The sequence below is a fragment of the Ctenopharyngodon idella genome, chromosome 7 (genome assembly GCF_019924925.1).
Source record: "Ctenopharyngodon idella isolate HZGC_01 chromosome 7, HZGC01, whole genome shotgun sequence".
Lineage (NCBI taxonomy): Eukaryota > Metazoa > Chordata > Actinopteri > Cypriniformes > Xenocyprididae > Ctenopharyngodon > Ctenopharyngodon idella.
The window spans coordinates 6,305,752-6,326,506 of record NC_067226.1 but is presented as its reverse complement, the minus strand read 5'-3'; the positions used below and the strand labels follow the sequence as shown (position 1 = coordinate 6,326,506).

General features: G+C 36.6%; 1 protein-coding gene across 2 annotated transcripts; it reads right to left on the bottom strand.

The window, feature by feature from the left end:
* Positions 1-54: 54 nt before the first annotated feature.
* On the bottom strand, positions 55-16,968 carry sema4bb (sema domain, immunoglobulin domain (Ig), transmembrane domain (TM) and short cytoplasmic domain, (semaphorin) 4Bb). 2 transcript variants are annotated; one of them, XM_051900046.1, is made up of 16 exons: positions 16,778-16,968; positions 12,250-12,661; positions 10,267-10,771; positions 9,227-9,387; positions 9,083-9,145; positions 8,892-8,990; positions 8,097-8,208; positions 7,860-7,976; positions 7,509-7,654; positions 5,989-6,164; positions 5,672-5,822; positions 5,349-5,559; positions 5,144-5,259; positions 3,582-3,739; positions 3,405-3,487; positions 55-3,322 (listed from the first exon to the last, which is right to left on the bottom strand). In XM_051900046.1, exons 3-16 carry the CDS (start codon positions 10,289-10,291, stop codon positions 2,523-2,525), a joined length of 2,418 nt encoding a protein of 805 aa, XP_051756006.1. In that variant the 5' UTR covers positions 10,292-10,771; positions 12,250-12,661; positions 16,778-16,968; the 3' UTR covers positions 55-2,522. The 2 variants fall into 2 exon arrangements, with proteins under 2 accessions (XP_051756006.1, XP_051756005.1); XM_051900045.1 differs by lacking the exon at positions 10,267-10,771.
* Positions 16,969-20,755: the final 3,787 nt, after the last annotated feature.

Below are 20,755 nucleotides of genomic sequence, written 5' to 3'. Positions count from 1 at the left end.
CTGTGCATATGAAATTAACTCTCAATTCGAAAGATGGATACTCAGACTGACCGCTTGAGTTTATGCAAAATTTTATTTTGCATGTCAGACTGTGGAGACACTCTTTCAGACCTATTTTTACATCCTCTTTAAATGTACAAACCTGGTCTATAAAATCAGGACGTTGACAGTGGCCTACCTCATTTACAGCTTACAAATACTGGTAGAAAAAATAAAGTGCGTGAATGTACAATGTAAAACAACAGCAAAACAGTGTCAAAGTATAAAAGATCACAATCTACTTTACATTTACCATTCAAAACACAAGCTGAAAACACAGTGGAATGTAACACATGATTAAACAACATCAAACATGTCATGGTTAATGTGGATTAAAAAGATTTTTCCAAGTGGAAGTCTATAATGGAAGTCTATAATAGCGAAGTTAGTGTTTGTGTGAAAGACTGTGTGTTTGAAGTCTGGAACTGCAAATTTGCAGACATTTTCAGCCTTTTCCTAATGGAATTGGAGCTCTATCTCACTGTATTAGCCACGTATGATTTCCTTGTACATGCTGTACTGTGCATTAATAATCAAATTAATCTACAGTGTTTATCATTCTTTTCTCTTGCATTACCTCGCTCTTTACCAAATGCCAACAATACTGTTCTAACTGTAATTTTATTGTATTGTACAGTATCATTGTCTTATTTCTGTCTGTTTAGACTCCATCCACTGCACTATATGCTGTACCACCAATGTGTATGGCAAGATAAAATCTCATACTTGTGCTTTACATTTCCATATAACTTTTCAAATGTACATTCAAAGGTATTAAGAAACATTGTTTCTTTATGCTCATTCACACTTGCTACATTTTATCTTTTATCATTTATTAAAGCAAATATTAACTTTTTTTTTTTTTTGTAATTTGGCCTACTCCACATTTCATATTTCCATATACACCATACCATTATTTAACACCAGGCACTTTGCTAATATGAACACATTTGAATCACAGAATAGAAAACACTACCATACTAATTCCCAAAAAGGGCTAGGAAATAAAATAAAATAAAATAAAATGATAGCAAATTTCTAAAATGTTTAGAAAGTAACCAAGTTCTGCAACACTAACGAGCTCTCTGGTTTAAACTGCCTGGTGTTCAATGCTGGTATAATGACTATCTGCAGAGGATGGGCTATTGGTTTCATAGTCAGCTTTTAAAGGGTTAGTTCACCCAAAAATGAAATTTCTGTAATTAAGTATTTGCCCTCATTGTCGTTCCACACCCGTAAGACCTTTGTTCATCTTCGGAACACAAATTAAGATATTTTTGATGAAATCCGAGGGTATCTGAACCACACATAGGCAGCAATGTTATTGCACCTTTTGAAGTCCAGAAAGGTATTAAAGACATTGTTAAAATAGTCCACGTGACTACAGTGGTTAAACCTTAATGCTATGAAGCACTGAGAATACTTTGTGTGCAAAAACAAAAATAACAACATTATCAATTTGAAGTGATGTCATACGCAGTTGACGTAGTGAAGGCAGTGCAGGCTTCTGTGTTTACGTCCGAACGCTGGCTCAGTATTGGCCGGCTTCTGCGTCAGCATCACACGCATGTGTCGTGCTGTTCACGTGTACAGCGTCAGTCAATACTAAGCCGCCGTTCGGACGTAAACATGGAAGCCTTCACTACGTTAACTGCGTATTACAACAGTTCAAATTGATAAATAAAGTCGTTATTTTTGTTTTGTTTTTGCGCACAGAATATTTTCGTCGCTTCATAACATTAAGGTTGAAACATTGTAGTCACATGGACTATTTTAACGATGTCTTTTGTACCTTTCTGGACCTCAGAAGGTGCAAAGACGTTGCTGCCGATGATACTCATGGATTTCATCAAAAATATCTTAATTTGTGTTCTGAAGATGAACGAAGGTCTTACGGGTTTGGGAGGACATGAAGGGTGAGTAATAAATGACAGAAATTTCATTTTTGGGTGAACGAACATTTAAGAATATAATACCCTCATTAAACACTTATGCATTGAATCTTTGCACAAAAATGGCAAAGTAATACAAAAAGACATATTAAAACCTTTTCTTTTTTTTTTTTACCTTGAGTAAAGCATCAATACTCAAGTCTTGGCAGTGATAAAAGCACCAGTACCAGTCGTACAAGAAGGCTTGTTGCCCATTTCTCTCCTGTTCATCTATCTGGTCTCTCTTTCTCCAATAGTTGTCTCTGACTACATCTTCAACACTCTTTCCCATATTAACACAATAAACTGTGCCATAACTTAAAGTTTAACATTAAAGAGTGAAGGAGACGTGAGAGTGGATTTGAGGGCATTGTCTTGAATAACTCAAATTTGGCAATACACACACTGAGCATGCCTCATCTACTCTCTTGTACTCAAGGCTCAGTACGCTTAGTCTTCATGAAAGCTGCCCATTGACTGTACCGAGTGAACATTAAGACTGTTAGATTGTTTATGCATAAATCATATAAACTCATTGGCAATGTCTGTATTTTACACCACAGAGTCTCTGATCTCAGAGCCCAGTCGTACCCGTGGGCGAGGGCTTATGTCACTGACCTCCACATGACTTTCTTTGAACCCATTTTGTGGCGTTTGGGCGAGTGTCTGTGCTTCCTTGGAGTTGTGTTGCGTGCTTGTCTCTGATGGAGCGATTATGTAACCACAGCTTTCCTCCAACGTTTGGTAGCTCTTGTGGTCGGATGGGGAGGTTGGAAGCACACCAGCATTGAGGGGTAAACTCTCCCCAGGATTGGCTGTGCTCTTTTGGGCTCCTCCAGTTTGTTCTCCCCCTCTTAGTACCTCTTTCATCCGGCCCCTGTGTCGATAGACTACAGACAGCCCGAACGAAAGCACACACACGGCTAACAAAACACACACTACCGCCAGCTCTGTGCCATACGTCTTTATGCGAGGTTGAGCAGAGCGTGCTGATTCACCAAACTGGATGTCTGATGATATGCTTTGGATTACAAGAGGTTCATCCATCTCCCCAGTATTGGTTGTGGTCTCGGATAAAGGCTCTGACTTTACACAGTAATTGGCCAAGAGTTGCCAGAAGCCATGTTCTTCTGACCAACACGAGAAGACCTCCTCGCCGCCTGCTCGGCCGCTGACTACCAATCCACCATCCTGGCTGGGGAACAGGAAGTGACCAACATCTGGTTTGTATAACCATTTTCTGTGGGCATGATTGGAGCGAAGATTGCAGGGCAGCAAGCGAAGGGTGTTAGCTGGGACGATGATGATCTCACAATCAGATGCTTGGGAATTTGGGAAAGAACGTGGTAACACTAGAAAGAGAGAAGAGATGGATATTATGACATATTCAGATGGATGACAGATGCTTAAATATGTAAAAATTTGCAAGTTTACCTGAGCTTTCAGAGTCCACTCTGAACATTGTGCGGTTACATTTAGATGAAGTGTCAGCCTCCTCGATATCTTGCTGCCATTGCCTGAAACACACATAGGAAGGGTAAAGATTGGTATTGGTACTGAAAATGATGAACTCAATACATCATTTGGAACGGGGAAAGAAAGAAGACTTACTTTTGTGGTGTGTAACGTGTGACGTCAGTGCAGTGTGTTCCTGTCCAAGCACAGTATGGGTCTCTGGCCAAAACACACTCGCCACAGTTGTTATGGAAACTGCAGTTTGCTACTGGCAGCTGCACAATGCCAGAGTGTGACGACACAAATAACAAACCCTGTTTGTTGAGAGAGAGGATTGAGAGTAAGAGAGAGAAATACAAGAGTTGTAATACGTGCAAGTAAATGTGGCAGTATTGACATTCAAAATGTTACAAAACTGTTTAAAAACTATCACAGTATCCACACACATTTTTTTTTTTTTCTCAATTTTGATACTAATAAGAAATGGTAGGCTACTTGAGCTCCAAATCAGCATATTAGAATGATTTCTGAAGGATCATGTGACACTGAAGACTGGAGTAATGATGCTGAAAATTCTGATTTACCACCACAGCAATAAATTTACATTTTATATCTTAAATATATTATAAATGGTAATAATATTTCACAATATTACTGTTTGTACTGTATTTTTAAACAAATTAAATGTAGATTTGGCGAGTATAAGACAATAGTATAAGACTTGTACATTAAAAAAATCTTACTGACCCCTAACTTTTGAAAGGTAGTGCACCTTTTCTTGAGCACAAAAAAACAGCAACACTTTTTGTTCACATTAGTGAATGCATTAGGTATCAAGAACTAACAAGGAACAATCATTACAGCATTTATTAAAGGATTAGTTCACTTTAAAATAAAAATCACCCCAAGATTTACTCACCCTCAAGCCAAACTAGGTGTATATGACTTTCTTCTTTCTGACGAACCCAATCTGAGTTATATTAATAAATATCCTGACACATTCAAGCTTTATAATGGCAGTGAACGGGACCAATGAGTTCGAAGCTCATGAAAGTGTATCCATCCATTATAAACGTACTCCACATGGCTCCGAGGGGTTAATAAAGGCCTTCTGAAGCAAAACGATGCGTTTGTGTTAGAAAAATATCCATATTTAACAATTTATGAAGTAAAATATCTAGCTTCCGCCAGACCGCCTTCCGTATTCAACTTACGAAAAAGTGTAACTGACGTCGAGAACTGCGAGAGTTTTAAACTTACTTCATAAGTTGAATACGGAAGGCGGTCTGGTGGAAGCTAGATATTTTACTTCATAACTTGTTAAATATGAATTTTTTTTTTATACAAACGCATCGCTTTGGAGCCGTACGTTTATTACGGAAGGATGCACTTTCCTGAGCTTCAAACTCGCTGGTCCTATTCAATGCTATTATAAAGCTTGGATGCATCAGGATACTTATTAATATATCTCCGATTGTGTTCATCAGAAAGAAGAAAATCATATACACAAAGGATGGCTTGATGGTGAGTAAATCCTTTTCATTTTAAAGTGAACTTATCTTTTAATATAGCTTAATGTTAAATATACTACGTAAAAATGTGAAAATGAAAAACGTGAAATGTTGTTGTATTCGCAGAAATTAACATTAACCTAGATAAATAAATGCTGTAAAAGTATTTTTCACTGTTAGTTCATGATATTTAATGCATTAACGCACCTTAGCTGAATCCAGCTCTATTTGTTGTACAGGCTGTTTTTCTGGGAACAGTTGGATCTCCTCAATGATGTGCATCGTACCAGCTACATTCACAGCCTTTTGCAAACGTCCATCATCTGTCAAATCACAGAGCACAACATCAACAACTAATTTTGAAAAGAAATGGAAATCAGAGAAAATCAGACACTCAAAAAACCCAACATACCTGTGCCGATGAACATCACATCGTAAGCTCTGTGGAGGCCTTGCACGTGGTGTACAGCAATTTGTGTGTAGTGCACAGAGTGCGTGAAGAGCACAGGCTGACTTTTGACAGGACTGTCCATCAGGAAGTGGTCTTTCACAAAGTTTAGTACCTTATCTGGCATATCCCGGGATGAGTCTATTCTCAGCTGCCTTGAAGCATTAGTAATACACTGTAGAAAGGGGGGAAAAAAACGATTTTCACAAAAAGCTTCACAGAATCTTCACAGATTCTCCACTTATACAGAACTAGTAAAGTGTATATGTGGGAGTGTGTTGTCTTACCATTCCAGGTCGTGGTTCGGGTACAGAATGAGTGTATGTGTACCACTGCTGTGTCTCTCTGTTCACCTCTTTGTAACGGCCAGTAAACGCTTGTTCTACCTGATCCATGCTGAACACACACACTGCTGAACTGCCTGCTAGACCTTTACTCCTACAGAATATTTAGCAACAAATTATAAAAAGTTTACATTTTAAAACAGACAAACTAGAATTTGCAGTGTTAAATTAGAGCAAACAGAGTTTCTAGTATATAGTATTAGTATAGTAAAAAAATAAAAACATTATCTTCCTGTGCCCCTCTGGATTTTTTAACTCACCATTGAGAAGTGAACACTGCATAGAGGAGTGTGTTTTTCTTGCGTTGGGCTGGAAGCACATATACATCCTGAATGATGTTAAAAGGAAAACCATCATCGGGTAGCGAACACAAGAGTTGAGCTTTCAGAAATGTGGTCCATTTCTTCTGCAGGACTCTCTCTCCACCTTGATCCTCCTAAGGTTATACACAAAAGCACACATGAGAAGCTGATTAACACTTTCAAACCAACTAAATATTTTATAACCACTAGGGGGCATCAGAACTCTAGCCCTGGTTTCAGAGCATCTTGGGAAAAAAAAGTATTGTTGCAGTTCCAATGGTACAGTCACTGAATCAGTGATACCACAGTACTGAACAATCATCATATTCATATACTACAGTATTTATATAATTATCCAGGGCATTTCAAAAATTGTCTGAAAAATGATCATTGTACTCCCATGTGTGTCAGGGAGGCAGGGAGTGTCAACGGGTGAGAAAGTAACACATATGTGAACATTAATAGGGCAGAGTTCACAGTCTCCTGTGATTCACCTTGTTCATCTGCTTCTTAAATTAACATGAAACTAAGGTGACCGGATGCCCCGGTTTCACAAGTGTCCAGACAATTCACAAAAAAAAAAAAAAAAAAATATATGTGGTGGTTTCATCTGTTAGGTGGAATGACTTCTAATTAAATGACAAGTCTGCAGATTTTTCAACCAGCTTTGTATTGTTACAATGCCAATAGAACAGTATATGTAAATGAACAATGTGTACTATTTCTACACATTACCTGCACCCAGATCTCCAGGTTTATTTGTCAGCTTAAGTCCACTGGATGATGCAAAACGTGTCACCTGGCTGACTTTTGACATATCCAGGGCTTTCGTTAAAACTCTACTTTCGCATTTTTGTATTCCCTTATCTCTGCACATTATAGGTGTTATAGATTGGCAAAGGGACCACCAAAACCCCTTTTCTTTAGTCAAGAAGCACCAAAACAAACACACAAAAAAAACAAGGCCTTTCTACTGCATAAACAGTTTTACAAGTTTTATTAAAAGCTCATCTTGCCAGTGGTGAATACCCCTTTAAGTCAATGTCTTTCTAGGTACTGTCTCTGCCATCATTTGTGATTCTCAATAGGATTCTCTCAAAATGGAGAATGAAGCCAGATTTAAGAGTTTTCAAAGTTATCTAATAGGTGACAAAAAAAAAAAAAAAAAATCAGAGCCAGAACAAATCATTATATTTAAATGAAAGATTATGAAGACTTTATAATATAATGTGAACTAAAGGATTTTGCATTATAACACCAGGAAATGTACAAAGTAAACATGGTTGACTTTTATTTTCATTTAGACCTTTAGAGCTAAACAGGAATGAGATGAGGAAACTTTAGAAAATACAAATATACTTGGTGCATTCTGATAGTGGATATATTAGGATTTCTGTATGTGTGTCAGTACGTGCTTTTTCTCAGGTTTATGCTGACTTTATCAACACTGTGTGAACTGCTTAAACAATCCATCTTACCTTACACACACGTGCAATCCTGGACACTTTGGTGTTATCAAAGAAGTCGAACTCCTTCCCCATCTCGCTGAAGAAAAAATAGATCTGATCATCCCCTCTCTCGCTGTCTTGACCAGTAATATGAGCAGAACCTACAAACGCTGGGTCTGACAAACCACAACACACACAAATATAAACACTTTCATTTAACATATTCTAGAAAAAAGCTGTTTATTTAACATCAGTATCAGTCAGTAATTTCTGTCGTGAGAAAGCAGTGTTCTGTAATCACTGATGTTGGCATTTATTTTTTAGATATTTATCTCTTAGATGGTCCCTTGTGAGGAAGTGTGTGTGTTTGTATATATTTACCCTGGAGCCAGTTGAGAGAGTTCTCCGTTTTGAGAGGGGTGCCAGACCCTAGACTCCTATATATGGTGGGCTCATTTCCCTGGAAGTTACTGACAGTAGCAGTGTACAGTTCCCCATCTATAACACAAAACATTCAAGCACTCATTAACTCTAAATCAACTTTTTATCAAACTTAATGATGTTTATACATGAAGTTCAAACAAAATGATTGCATTGTTTTTGCATGAATATACTCACCCACTGTAATAGCTGTAGATCTGTATTCGGGATTAAATGGACAACGTCCACGGCCGTCCTCCGTAACGGGTTCCCCCTTTTCATCTCTTTCCAGAGAGAAACTTAAAATGTTCTACAAATTTCATGAAAAACACAAACACATCATCCGTTAAATTAAATGACACCAGACATACTCGCACAAATGGGTCAATGACATGAAGCTCAGTTTTTTGTCTTATATATTATTTTATTCAAACATACATAAAAAATGCAATTTAAATATACAATGACTTAAATACACATCTTTTTTTTTATTTCTGTTTTAAATTTTTCATATTAATATTACTTTTGGGGGCAAAAAGTTAGAAATGACAGGGTGAAACAACTGTCCTAAAATATTATATAATGCCCTGATCAACATCGTGAAGAAAGAAAAACTTACATAATATCTTATTATTAAAAAAGTTTTGTTCGTTCAACAAATGAAAAAAAATTTTAATAATAAAAATAAAAATAAAATGACACCATAGAGAAACTGTCTACAGACATTCATGACTGTGTTTGAGGGTCAAAAAGCTTATTAAAATATTAGATAATTAGTTTTACTTTTAAATTATTACTTTTTACTTAATGATAATACCACATAACATTTTTAGAGGCATTACATTTTTTTCTAAAAGCATATGAATCTAACATGAATATAAAGAGTACATTTCTAAGAACTTAATTTTTAAACTTGAAAGATTTTTTTTATTCTTTATCATGGACACACTTAAATATTATTGAACCAAATAAAGAGAAAAAGAGATGTCTCACTATGTAAGCACAGATGGGGCTGAAGGCATACGTTCCACACACATACAGGTGCGTGCTGTTCAAATGCAGTAAAATCTTGATGTAGTTGAAACAATCAGTCTGAAACACATAAGAGGCAGATTATCTTTTAGTTTGTTGTTTTAATATATTGATTCACATTTATATTAACAATAACCGCAACACACTTATACCTGGGGGTCCTTTCCCTTGAATATACACTCCTTCCTCTTTCTTTCTGGAGTGCTCCATGTGAGCTGCAAAAGACGCAAAACAACGCTGAGTAACATCAAAATGCACTCCTACACTCTACTACAAACATTCTCGCACGCACTTACTGTTTTCTGTAGATACGTCACACTGATGTTGTCCAGGCTTAGAGAGAATATGTTCTCCATGGCTCCCACGTAGATCTTGTTTTCATCTGGGCTCAGCAGCAGAGTTGAATAGTTATACACACCATCCACTGAGAACTCCCTCACTGATCGCCCTTCTGCATCTGAACACACACAAAAGCAAAAATATTACTTTGAACATGCAGTTTAAAACCACCTCATCCAAAAAATCTTAAAGGAACACTCCACTTTTTTGAAAATAGGCTAATTTTCCAACTCCCCTAGAGTTAAACAGTTGAGTTTTACCGTTTTCGAATCCATTCAGCCGATCTCCGGGTCTGGCGGTACCACTTTTAGCATAGCTTAGCATAGTTCATTGAATCTGATTGGACTGTTAGCATCTCGCTCAAAAATGACCAAAGAGTTTCGATAATTTTCCTATTTTAAACTTGACTCTTCTGAAGTCACATCGTGTACTAAGACCGACGGAAAATGAAAAGGGAGCGTGCCTTGCAACCATTGAGACATTTGTGAGAGGCGCTGCGTAATATCATTGCGCCTGCTGCATCCATGGTACGGCAGCAAAGTTCCTTGATTATTACGCCGGAATGAGAGTATAGTTCCTAGTCATATTGGCCTAGAAAATCACAACTTTTCATTTTCCGTTGGTCTTAGTACACGATGTAACTACAGAAGAGTCAAGTTTTAAATAAGAAAAATATCGAAACTCTTTGGTCATTTTTGAGCGAGATGCTAACGGTCTAATCAGATTCAATGAACTATGCTAAGCTATGCTAAAAGTGGTACCGCCAGACCCGGAGATCCGCTGAATGGATTCGAAAACGGTAAAACTCAACTGTTTAACTCTAGGGGAGTTGGAAAATGAGCCTATTTTTTAAAAAAGTGGAGTGTTCCTTTAATGTTTCGCACATATATATTCAATAAGTGTCTAAATGAAGTCTAACAGTACATTCAAAAAGCATCTTGCATTCCTCATATGGAATGCACCCTCAAAACTACACAGACCTGGCACACAAACTGACCCTTTAAAATGAAGTTAGTTTGCATGTCCAGAAGGTTTTCCTGGCAAGGGACAGAGGTCAGTGTTTACTGACATAAAACCCTTTACAAGCCGTTTTGCTCTAAGTACAACCATTACATTTGTATTTCAACCTCAAATGATTAATGAGTATAACTGTTATTCTGCTACAGTACACCAGCCAGGGTTTGCAAATGGTTCTAATAGCTCTTGTAAATGTTTACAATCAAGGACTAAACCCTCATGTGTGTTTGGCTAAGATGAGTGAATGCAACATTTGGAACAGTCTCGTAATGGGTCTTTCGGGAATAAGAAACATCATGGCAGTTCAAGTAGCCCTAAAATTGAGCTAAATTATTGCAGAGGAGTGGTAGTCTGAGGGAATCTGGGCCAGCAGAGCTTCTTCCACAGAATACAGTGCTCATTCCTGACGTGGCTGCTTTTGTGAGCATAAAATTCCATTTTATGCAACATTTCCATTTCAAATAAATGCTGTACTTTTGAACTTTCTGTTCAAAAGAAGAAGAAAAAAATCACGGTTTGCACAAAAATATTAAGCAGCATTACATTTTAAAATATGCTAAAACATAAGAGTTTAAATTGTTATAATATTTCAAAATATTACTATTTTTACTGTATTTTTTTTAACAAATAAATGCAGCCTTGGTAAGAATAAGGGATATATAAGTTAATTACCAGCTGATAGCATCATATAATCATAACTATAAAGATAACTATATTAGTATGCACACCAACGGACAATATCATTCTGTTTATTATGAGCGCACACTGCAGTTTTGTCATCTGCCGCTTTAAATACTCAATTACTCATCCTCATGTCGTTCCACACCCGTAAGACCTTCGTTCATCTTCAGAACACAAATTAAGGTATTTTTGATGAAATCCGAGAGGTTTTTTTTTATCCTCCAATGAAATTACCACATTCAATGTCCAGAAAAGTAGTAAAAACAAAAATAGTCAACGTGACTACAGTGGTTCAACCTTAATGTTATGAAGCGACCAGAATATTTTTTGTGCGCAAAAACAAAAACAAAATAACGACTTTATTCAACAAATTCGTCTCTCCCTGTCACTCCTCTGCTACGCTATTTTCGTTGCAGCTTCCAGGTTCTACATCCGAATGCCGGCTCAGTATTAGCCAACGCCTCTTCATGTGAGCAGCACAATGCATGCGCGTGATGTTGACGCAGGAGCCGGCCTTCGGACGTAAACACGGAAACGCAGCAGTGCGCCAACGGCATAACAGACTGACAGGGAAGAGGAAAATTTGTTGAATAAAGTTGTTATTTTTGTTTTGTTTTTGCACACAAAAAGTATTCTCGTCACTTCATAACATTAAGGTTGAACCACTGTAGTCACATGGACTATTTTAACAATGTTTTTACTACTTTACTGGACACTGAATGTGGTAATTTCATTGCTTTCTGTGGAGGATAAAAAAACCTCTCGGATTTCATCAAAATATCCTAATTTGTGTTCTGAAGATGAACGAAGGTCTTACAGGTTTGGAACGACATGAGGGTGAGTAATAAATGACAAAAAATTCATTTTTGGGTGAACTAACCCTTTAAGAGTAGGGGTAGGGTTAGTAGAAAAAGGGGTTAGGGTTAGTAGAATTAGAATAAGTTGACATACTTGCAAAGTTACTTATAGTCAGTAGAATGTGTTTTGATTCTCCCCCTACACAAAGTGTTAGCAGATATTGAGCAGACCGTCTACTAATACTCTAATACTCTAATGAGAGTTAGTTGACATTGTAGTTGCAGCGTTACGTACAGTCATCAGAGTGTCTAAAGGGGACCATTAAAATAAAGTGTTACCTTCTTTTATATAAAACGATTTTTAGAACTTCATCTTTAACATTGTTATTCTTGGTGTGAACGGGCCTTTACAGTAGTAAGTTAAGTGTAAATATACTTTGGATAAGAAAGCATCTGCTGAATAACGAATTAATTCATGCACTTACTGTAAGAGAAACTGATGCGTGCTGTGACATCATCTTCATTCGCCAAGGTTGCTTGTAAAACTCCAGCCAAAAAAATCCATATGGTCCAAGACAAGAGCCAGAGAGAGTTTGTGGTTTCCATGGATACTTTCCATTGGACTTTACATTTGGTTGCCATGGTTACTGCTTTGCAATTGAAGATCGTTATATTCCAGGTATCTTTGGCATTCAAATGTGATGTTTACACCCCGTCATTGATTCTTTCAGGGATACTTAAGGTCACTGAGACCTTGCCATACTGCAATTATGCCCTCAAAGAGGTCAAAGGTGAACAGATATCAGATCTGTATAAGCAAACACACTTATTTTAAACAACCCATTCCTCCTCTTGGGGAATATCCATGTAGCAAACTCCAATTAGAGCGTCTGGAATCTGCAGAAGGAGAAACAGAAGCACATTTAAATCATGATTAAACAGAAACTAACAGACTGAATGATGCAGCTTCCCTGGGAGGGAATAATAAGAATAATTTCATTTTGCTACAACCATGAGTTATAGCCACTCACAGCTGATAAAAGACACGTCAAGCCTGAATTAAAGAACTTAAGACAAATCATACAGATGTTTCTCAGTTCAAAGGAAGCTGATCTCAACATCTACAACACATGCTTCAGTGTTTTTGTGGGAAAGAGGCTGAATGTAATGTCCTCCTCTGCATGACATTATCTAAACAGAATTTGGAAATGCAACAACTCCTCCCTTTTGGCCTGATCAGATTTTAAGGCTGGTTTTGTCCAGAAAACAGGAAGGCTGTGTAGTCTCTGTAGCCTCAAACACAACACACAAATAAAATTACAAAATGCCATACTGATCATGCTCATGTTCTCAATTTCTATTTATTTTAAATATCTGAATTATTTATTTATTATTATTTTGGAGATAAATAAATCAAAAGTCAATTCCGAATCTGGACTGTCTGCCAGTGAATAAACTGTCAGAGAGATCAGGTGACAATTTTGTCTTTAGCACTGCAAACCATTAAATGCAAACAGTTTAGACCATTAAACAGCCCAAAGTTCAGCTACGTAAACATATAACTATAGATGTATATACATCAGCAACATAACTTAAATCGTGCATAGATGTAACAAAGTTCCAACCAAATATACTACTGACGTCAGTTACACAAGTACAAGATGCACACAAACACCCATACAGCCTGCAGACATAACTGCCCTGTGCTCCAGTTAAGACTTAAGAGCGCTTCTAAATGATTAAAGACAGTGATAAAAATAAAATACACTTTCAGAAACTACTGCCACAGCAGACAGATCACATGTACCAGTATGTCCACATGGCACATAAACAAAAATATGGCTCTATAAAAACTTCCCTTAGTATGAAAGCTTTCGCCAATTGATGACCCTGCATTAATGCTGAAATTATCTGACTTACTGCATGATCTTAAAAGATTATGACTTGAAAGGAGGATTAATAATTTGACCTATCAACCTGAGGATATTCATACTCAAGATTACAATTAATTAAAAGTGTGATGTAACTTTTTAATAGCAGAAAAAATGCATTGTGAACAAACGTAAAAAAAAAAAATAATAAATAAAAATAGTAAAATCTTTCATTTTTAGGAGACTCTTAAAGGGTTAGTTCACCCAAAAATTTAATTTCTGTCATTAATTACTCACCCTCATGTCATTCCACACCCGTAAGACCTTCGTTTGTCTTCAGAACACAAATTAAGATATTTTTGATGAAATCCGAGAGGTATACGACTCCTCAATAGACAGCAATATAATCAACACTTTCAAGGTCCAGAAAGGTACTAAAGACATTGTTAAAACAGTCGCCGTGACTGCAGTCGTTCAACCTTAATTTTATCAAGCGACAAGAATACTTTTTGTGTGAAAAAACAAAATGAAAATAATGACTTTATTCAACAATCTCTTCTCTCCCAGTCATTATACTTACGCAGGTGACGCAGTAAGTAAAATAAAATTAAGGTTGAACCACTGCAGTCACATCGGCTGTTTTAACGATGTCTTTAGTACCTTTCTGGACCTTGAAAGTGTTGATTATATTGCTGTCAATGGACGAGTCATATACCCCTCGGATTTCATCAAAAATATCTTAATTTGTGTTCTGAAGATGAATGAAGGTCTTACGGTGTGGAACATCATAAGGGTGAGTAATAAATGACAGAATTTTAATTTTTGGGTGAACTAACCCTTTAATGAAGCGCCATAAATGAATGTCGTCTCATTGTCGCCATAAGACAAATGTGATGCATTACATCATAAACTAGACCATCTACAGAAGATGACTTATCAAACAACTTGTTATCTTTTACTTCAAAAAGATCTCTGATATATGCAATAAAATTTACAAGCTGTCTAGCATCTTTCCCGTAACACTTTTATTATACTAACTGAAAGAAGGCAGTATGCCTACACCACTGATCTGTTTTCTTTTACTACTTCCTTTTTCAAGTCCTTAGGGCAAATAGTTCAATAAAGGCATCTATATCAACAACTTCTACTGAAACTACTGAAGGTCATCTACAAGTACAAACAACTGATATTGCACATGGGCACAGGCAACAACCTGGTGTTCATGTTTTCAGATTGTTAAACAGCAAAGGATCTTTTCCTGTCCTGAGGTGTGACATGGTGAGAAGAACAGTCTTCCTCTGACAAAGTAATAAGCCAAATGGAGAGCTGTTGACTCCCTACAGACTCAAAACAGGAGAACTCGCACTATCTTCACAAAATAATATAAACATCAAACGGTTCTTTGATAGGACATACAAGGTATTCATTCTCTAGTCCTCATAGTCTTTGATCCAAAAGGCTGATGCTGTTCTAAAGAGAGCAGAGTTTATGTAAACAATAAAGGTCTGCTTTCATGTGCTCTCTTCACTCACCCAACCACCGAGAGGAACTACAGTATCTACCTGCTTTTTTTTTTTTTAGCAACACTCTATCTTCAGTCTTAGATTTTTTTGATTACTTGTTTTTAATCCATAACTAAAATGGTCTTTTGTGGAAAAAATGTTTTGATCACTAATTTCATTTAAATTGTTATCTCATGTGTTAATCATTATCAAACCTCCCACATACTACACTCCAAAGTCACATGATCTGAAGCATAAACAAAGTTAAAAGACTACCCGACACATTTAAGGGGAATGTTATCAGTTTTCCGATCCCACTCATAATTAAAATGATTAGTATCAATCATCAATGTTAATGAATGCACCACTTGATTGAAGTACCTATGACTTCAAAACAAAGGAAATTCACATGTTATAGGATAGATTCAGCAAACGTGGGACAAATGAACTTCAATATCAACTGCCCTTTACACATCAAAAGTAAACAAATGTAATAAAGTCTTTTTTTTCATTCTGTACATGCTTTCATTTGCCTGACATCATCATAGTGAATAGTGAGCTTCAGTTTCAAACCGATAACTGCATTTGGTTATTTATGAGGGTCTGTTTTATGTACTTTTCCAGTTCCGAATATGCTAGATAAACTTTTACAGGTAATTTACTTGTTTAGAACTGGCTTATGGTCAATCATTGGACTATTGAGAACATATAGTAGACTATGTGTTACCTTTGTGATAGTAGTTGGTTTTACATGGTTTCTGGCTGGACTCATTTGTGGTCAACATGTCTGGCCCAAACTGTAGTAAACAGATGGGTGGACTACCAACTGATGGGCAGCGATTTACTTAGGTCTTGATGAAGGTCTGGTAGATTTGGTTATCCCAACAGTGACAAAAATCTAAAATCTAGTTGTTATCAGATTCAGAACATTGCTTTATTTTAAATGCAGTGGTCACATTTGCTGTAAAACCACTGCCCCAGTTTTATTGATGATCTGCTCCACGTGATATGAAACAACAGTTATGAAAAGCAACGATCTAGATGATCTAAAATGCCAATGATCTAAAATGACCTCAATAAAATTGTAGGCTAATAAATAAGTTTCGATACATTAAAGAGGGTGAAAACACCACAAAAAAGGCTGATAGTAGGCTACACACAGCTTTTTATCAGCGCCACATCACAAACATGACTAATTTTCCATAGTTCACCCTATTTTTTTTTTTTTTTTTTTTTTTTTTTTACTTTTACTCTCCCTCACACTTACTTGCAAGATATCTAGCTTTACTTTACGGTGACTGTATGAGAACACATGCACACAACCCAGCACCACCTTGTTTATTTGAGCCCATTTCCACCAACCCCCAACTAACTCACCACCCTCTAAAACCACTACAAACACACGATATAGCCTACACCCTGGATCCTAACACACCTTAGTACCAAATCGCTTCTGTTAAACGAAAATAAATTAGCCTACTGACTGAAAAAGTGATGTTTCGCAACAGGTGATTTTACGCACAACATTCAACAGATAAACGTGGTCAGTCCTACATATTCTACAAACAATACTGAATCCTCGATCGCACCTCTTGATCCCCACTGCCCCATTTAACTTATTGTTCATATACGCAACTTACCACCAAAGCCAATACATCTCTCTCCGAAGAAACTGCCAGCCAGTTGATATGAAGTGGAAATAAGCCTTTAGATTTGTATTCCAGCATGTGTCCTCTCAGTCCCGGTTAACTGTATAAAATTCAGCCTCTGATTTCTTCGCTCATGGATCTACCGCTGAGACACTCGACCCTCCTCCTCCAACCATTCACTGGAGCCACACCTCTAACACACACACACACACGAAACTAGAGGTGCTCTCTTTATCCTACGTACTGACTAAGAAACCCTGTTTTATTCCTGGTCACAATTGTAACCAGTGGGAAACTACACTCAATTTCTCAGCTGGTAAACAAGAACCAAAAAGGGTTTGTTTTTTTTTACTATCAGGCAATTGTGGAGGACAAGAAATGAAAGGCTAATCCAAGAATAAATTCACATTTCTTTATATTGTAATGTAACTTTATTTAATGTAATATTACTTTGAAATACAATTTTAGAATGTGAATGTGTTTTTTTTTTATATTAGTTTATTATGCAAAATGGTTTCCCACTGGTCATAAATATGATCAGTGGCATGTTTACATATGAAACAGACCAATCTTAATAATAAAAAAAAAATAATAATAGGCCCTTATACAGCATGTACCAAATATTTAGTTCAATCTTTATGTTTAACACATTACTTCCTTATATGGAGCTTTGAGGCATACATCAATTTTCAAGTTTCAGAGGTCATGTGACTATTTAAAAGAGCCATGTAAAATGTTCAAATAAAGACAGTCTGTACTTTCATTTATAGTTTTCTCACTAAAAATCAGCAACTTTTTAAATTGAAAATAAAACCTATAAATTCAAATGTCAATTTTGGTCACCATTGTTATCTAGAAAACAAATACTTTTTAAATGTAATCATATGCAGATCCTTGTTTGTTTGTTTGTTGTTGTTTTAAGTTAAAAAGGTTTAATAGTCCAACCAGGTGATATATTAGGTTTCTGGTTTTCTGGGACTCCCAAAATTAGATAGTCCTTCAAATTGAGGAGAATAATTCATAGTGTAGTGCTCAAAGGAAATTACAGGGGATTAGAGGTAGATCAGCAGCAAGGGCCAGAGCTAAGCTCAGGCATCCATGAAATCTCTAGTAAAGTTACGACAGACTGGCATCAAATGCAGTTTAATACTTCTAATGAGCAGTTGTGCTCTTAGACAGGAGTTAGTTATCAAAAGAATATTTGAAGTCACAGGTACAGTCTTTTCCATCCTCTTTTTACTTGTAATGACATTAATTCTTTTGAATCATTCACTCTATTGTGCACCTGATAGAGATTCAAAGTTAAAATGTTGCTTTGTTCACTTGGTATTCAATTTCCAACTGCACCCTGTTTGGGCAGAAATAACAGAATCTATGCCATGGAGAACTTGTGTAAATATAAAACAGCGTTTCATCTTTACCAGAGAGAAAGATTCTTATACTTCTGCATCACGCTGTAGTCTTCTTGTTCAGAAATAAGCTCAGCGTCTGTCCTTACCACCATTTAGCTTGTCTCCTAGGTAACCAGTATCTGTTCGGTCTACTCCACAATTGAACAAATGAGAAATGAGAGCCTTGAGTCGTGTGCACAATGCACTCTTTACACAGTGGACCATACCAACTTCGTCTACAATCTTAGGTTTGCTATCTAAAGGTAAACTGCTGGTCTTATTCAACATTTTTCTTATGTTTTTGTTACTTTATCATGGTGAGTCTTCTATCACAGTTGTGTGCACCTAAATTCATAAATGTCATGCGGTTTTGGAGTCACACTGCTGCTGTATAGGGAGTACTGTGTAATTTCACATAAATCTCCCAAACATTCGTTTCTTTGGAAGAGATACTGCACAGCTAGATGGATGGATGACTTATGACAATCCATCAAATGTGGTTTGGTGTGTAAAACATTGATAGAGCTGAGAGACCAAATGCATTCAGCAGATAGAGCAGACAACCAAAATAGTCTCTACATGCAGCTGAGAAAATATATTTTTTCAAAATATATCTAATGGACTGGCTGCTGATCCTAAACCCAAATCCTCCCTGTCTCATTCTTTTTTCCTCTCTCTTGCATATACACACCGAGTCACGTGTGTTTGACTCAGCAAGCTGTCATATCCTGCTCTTAAAATTCAAATGAAATCACAACATCCAAGAGTCACTAAACTGTTCTAGGAGTCAAGCCACTTCCGAGTGTTGCTGCCGGGCAGTTCTGCCCCTCAGTGCATGGCATGAACAGTCTGATGAGTTGTGGCAAGGGAGAGGGATATCTTGTGTAAACACAGGGATTGCATTCCCAGGCTCGGAGACTTGACTGGTGATTAAGGACTGACGTTAGTCAGAGTGACCAGCAGTCCATATAACTAAATAAACTATGCCTCCAACCAGCTTACAGGACCAGCCACAATCCGTCTTAGACTTTAGCATAAGTCTCAAATGGATAGTTCATCCAAAAATCCCAAAAAAACTTCTTCTGTGGAACAAAAAAGAAGACGCTTTGAAAAAAAAAAAAAAAAATGCAAGTCAATGTTCAGTGTTGTTTTGGACCCCACTGACTATTATTGTAAGGACAAAAACAGTAGCAACTTTCTTTAAAATATCTTCTTTTGTGTTCCACTGAATAAAGTCAAGTTGCCTTGACTATAATGCTTTATACAATAGAGATTGTTTCAACGCAGCTTCACAACAATAAACAGGAAAATAACCAAATCGATGATGCAAATATGATATAAATTCTAATTCTGCAGTAAAGCAGCTCTAAAAACTACAATAGTGTCATTATTCAGCTCAAGTCAGTTCAGTGTTGATTCAGTTCACTTCAATAACAGTTATGAAACAAATTCAATTCAGCTATAAGTAGCTCTACAGAAGACAACAGTGTCATTATTCAGCTCAAATCAGTTCAATAACAGTGCTGATGTTGCAAAATTCATCAGTTATGAAACAAATTCAATTCAGCTATAAAGCTTTGGAGTTATATCGATAATATTACTGACTATTAAAGAGATAGTTCACCCAAAAATAAAAATTTTGTCATCATTTACACACATCATTTACAAATGTCTTTGTTCTGCTGAACACAAAGGAAGATATTTGGAAGAATGTTTGTAACCAAGCAGATCTCGCCCCCATTGACTACCATAGTATTTTTATTTCCTTCTATGATAGTCAATGGGGGCGAGATCTGCTTGGTTACTGACATTCTTCCAAATATCTTCCTTTGTGTACAGCAGAACAAAGACATTTACACAGGTTTGGAACAACTTGAAGGTGAACTATCCCTTTAAATGTATTTTAAACCCAAGTTAAGCAAGCCAAAGGCGACAACAGCAAGGAACCCAAACTTTATACAAGAAAGTCATACAGGTTTGGACAACATGAGGGTGAGAATATAATGACAGAATTTTCATTTTTGAGTGAAGGATTATCCTTTAAATTCTAATTCTAAATTCTAATTGATAAAATTAATGTAGTGGATATATCAGGAATGAGGATGTGACTTTTATGTGTAAACAATAAGTAGTGAATATTTTTATACTTATTTTAATACCTTTGAAATAAATTGAGAAAGGAAGTGGAAAATACTAACGCAGTTTCATAACAGTTTGGTGAAGTTTTTATCAAAATGAAACTTGGCACTAATGTCAGTTACAGGCCTTTGTGGAGTCTATGTGGGTCAGCCGTGTTCTTGAAACATTAAAACAAGAAAAACAGACAAATGATGACCCGAACATGAAGCAAACTCTCCGAAATAATGAGCAGTCATAACTCAGTTTGTTTGTGATCTGACATAAAAAAAAAATGTTATTTCAGAGTAAAAATGCTGATAAAGTCGTCATTACTAGGAATGCAACACTAAATCCAAGTATCGGCTTGTTTTCTGTTAAGAGGAAACTCTTTGGATCGTTCAGGCTTGTTTGCAAGTCATATTTGAATGAGAATTGAATGAGAATGGATAGTGCTCTAGGG

What these genes read in the sequence shown, in the direction of transcription:
- sema4bb (XM_051900045.1), bottom strand. Translation starts at nt 12,406, where the DNA reads ATGGCAACCAAATGTAAAGTCCAATGGAAAGTATCCATGGAAACCACA. An exon ending in TGACGTATCTACAGAAAACA is followed by an intron (nt 9,146 to 9,226) that starts GTAAGTGCGTGC and finishes CGTCTTTTGCAG; the next exon opens with CTCACATGGAGCACTCCAGA. An exon ending in GCAGTGTTCACTTCTCAATG is followed by an intron (nt 5,823 to 5,988) that starts GTGAGTTAAAAA and finishes AATATTCTGTAG; the next exon opens with GAGTAAAGGTCTAGCAGGCA.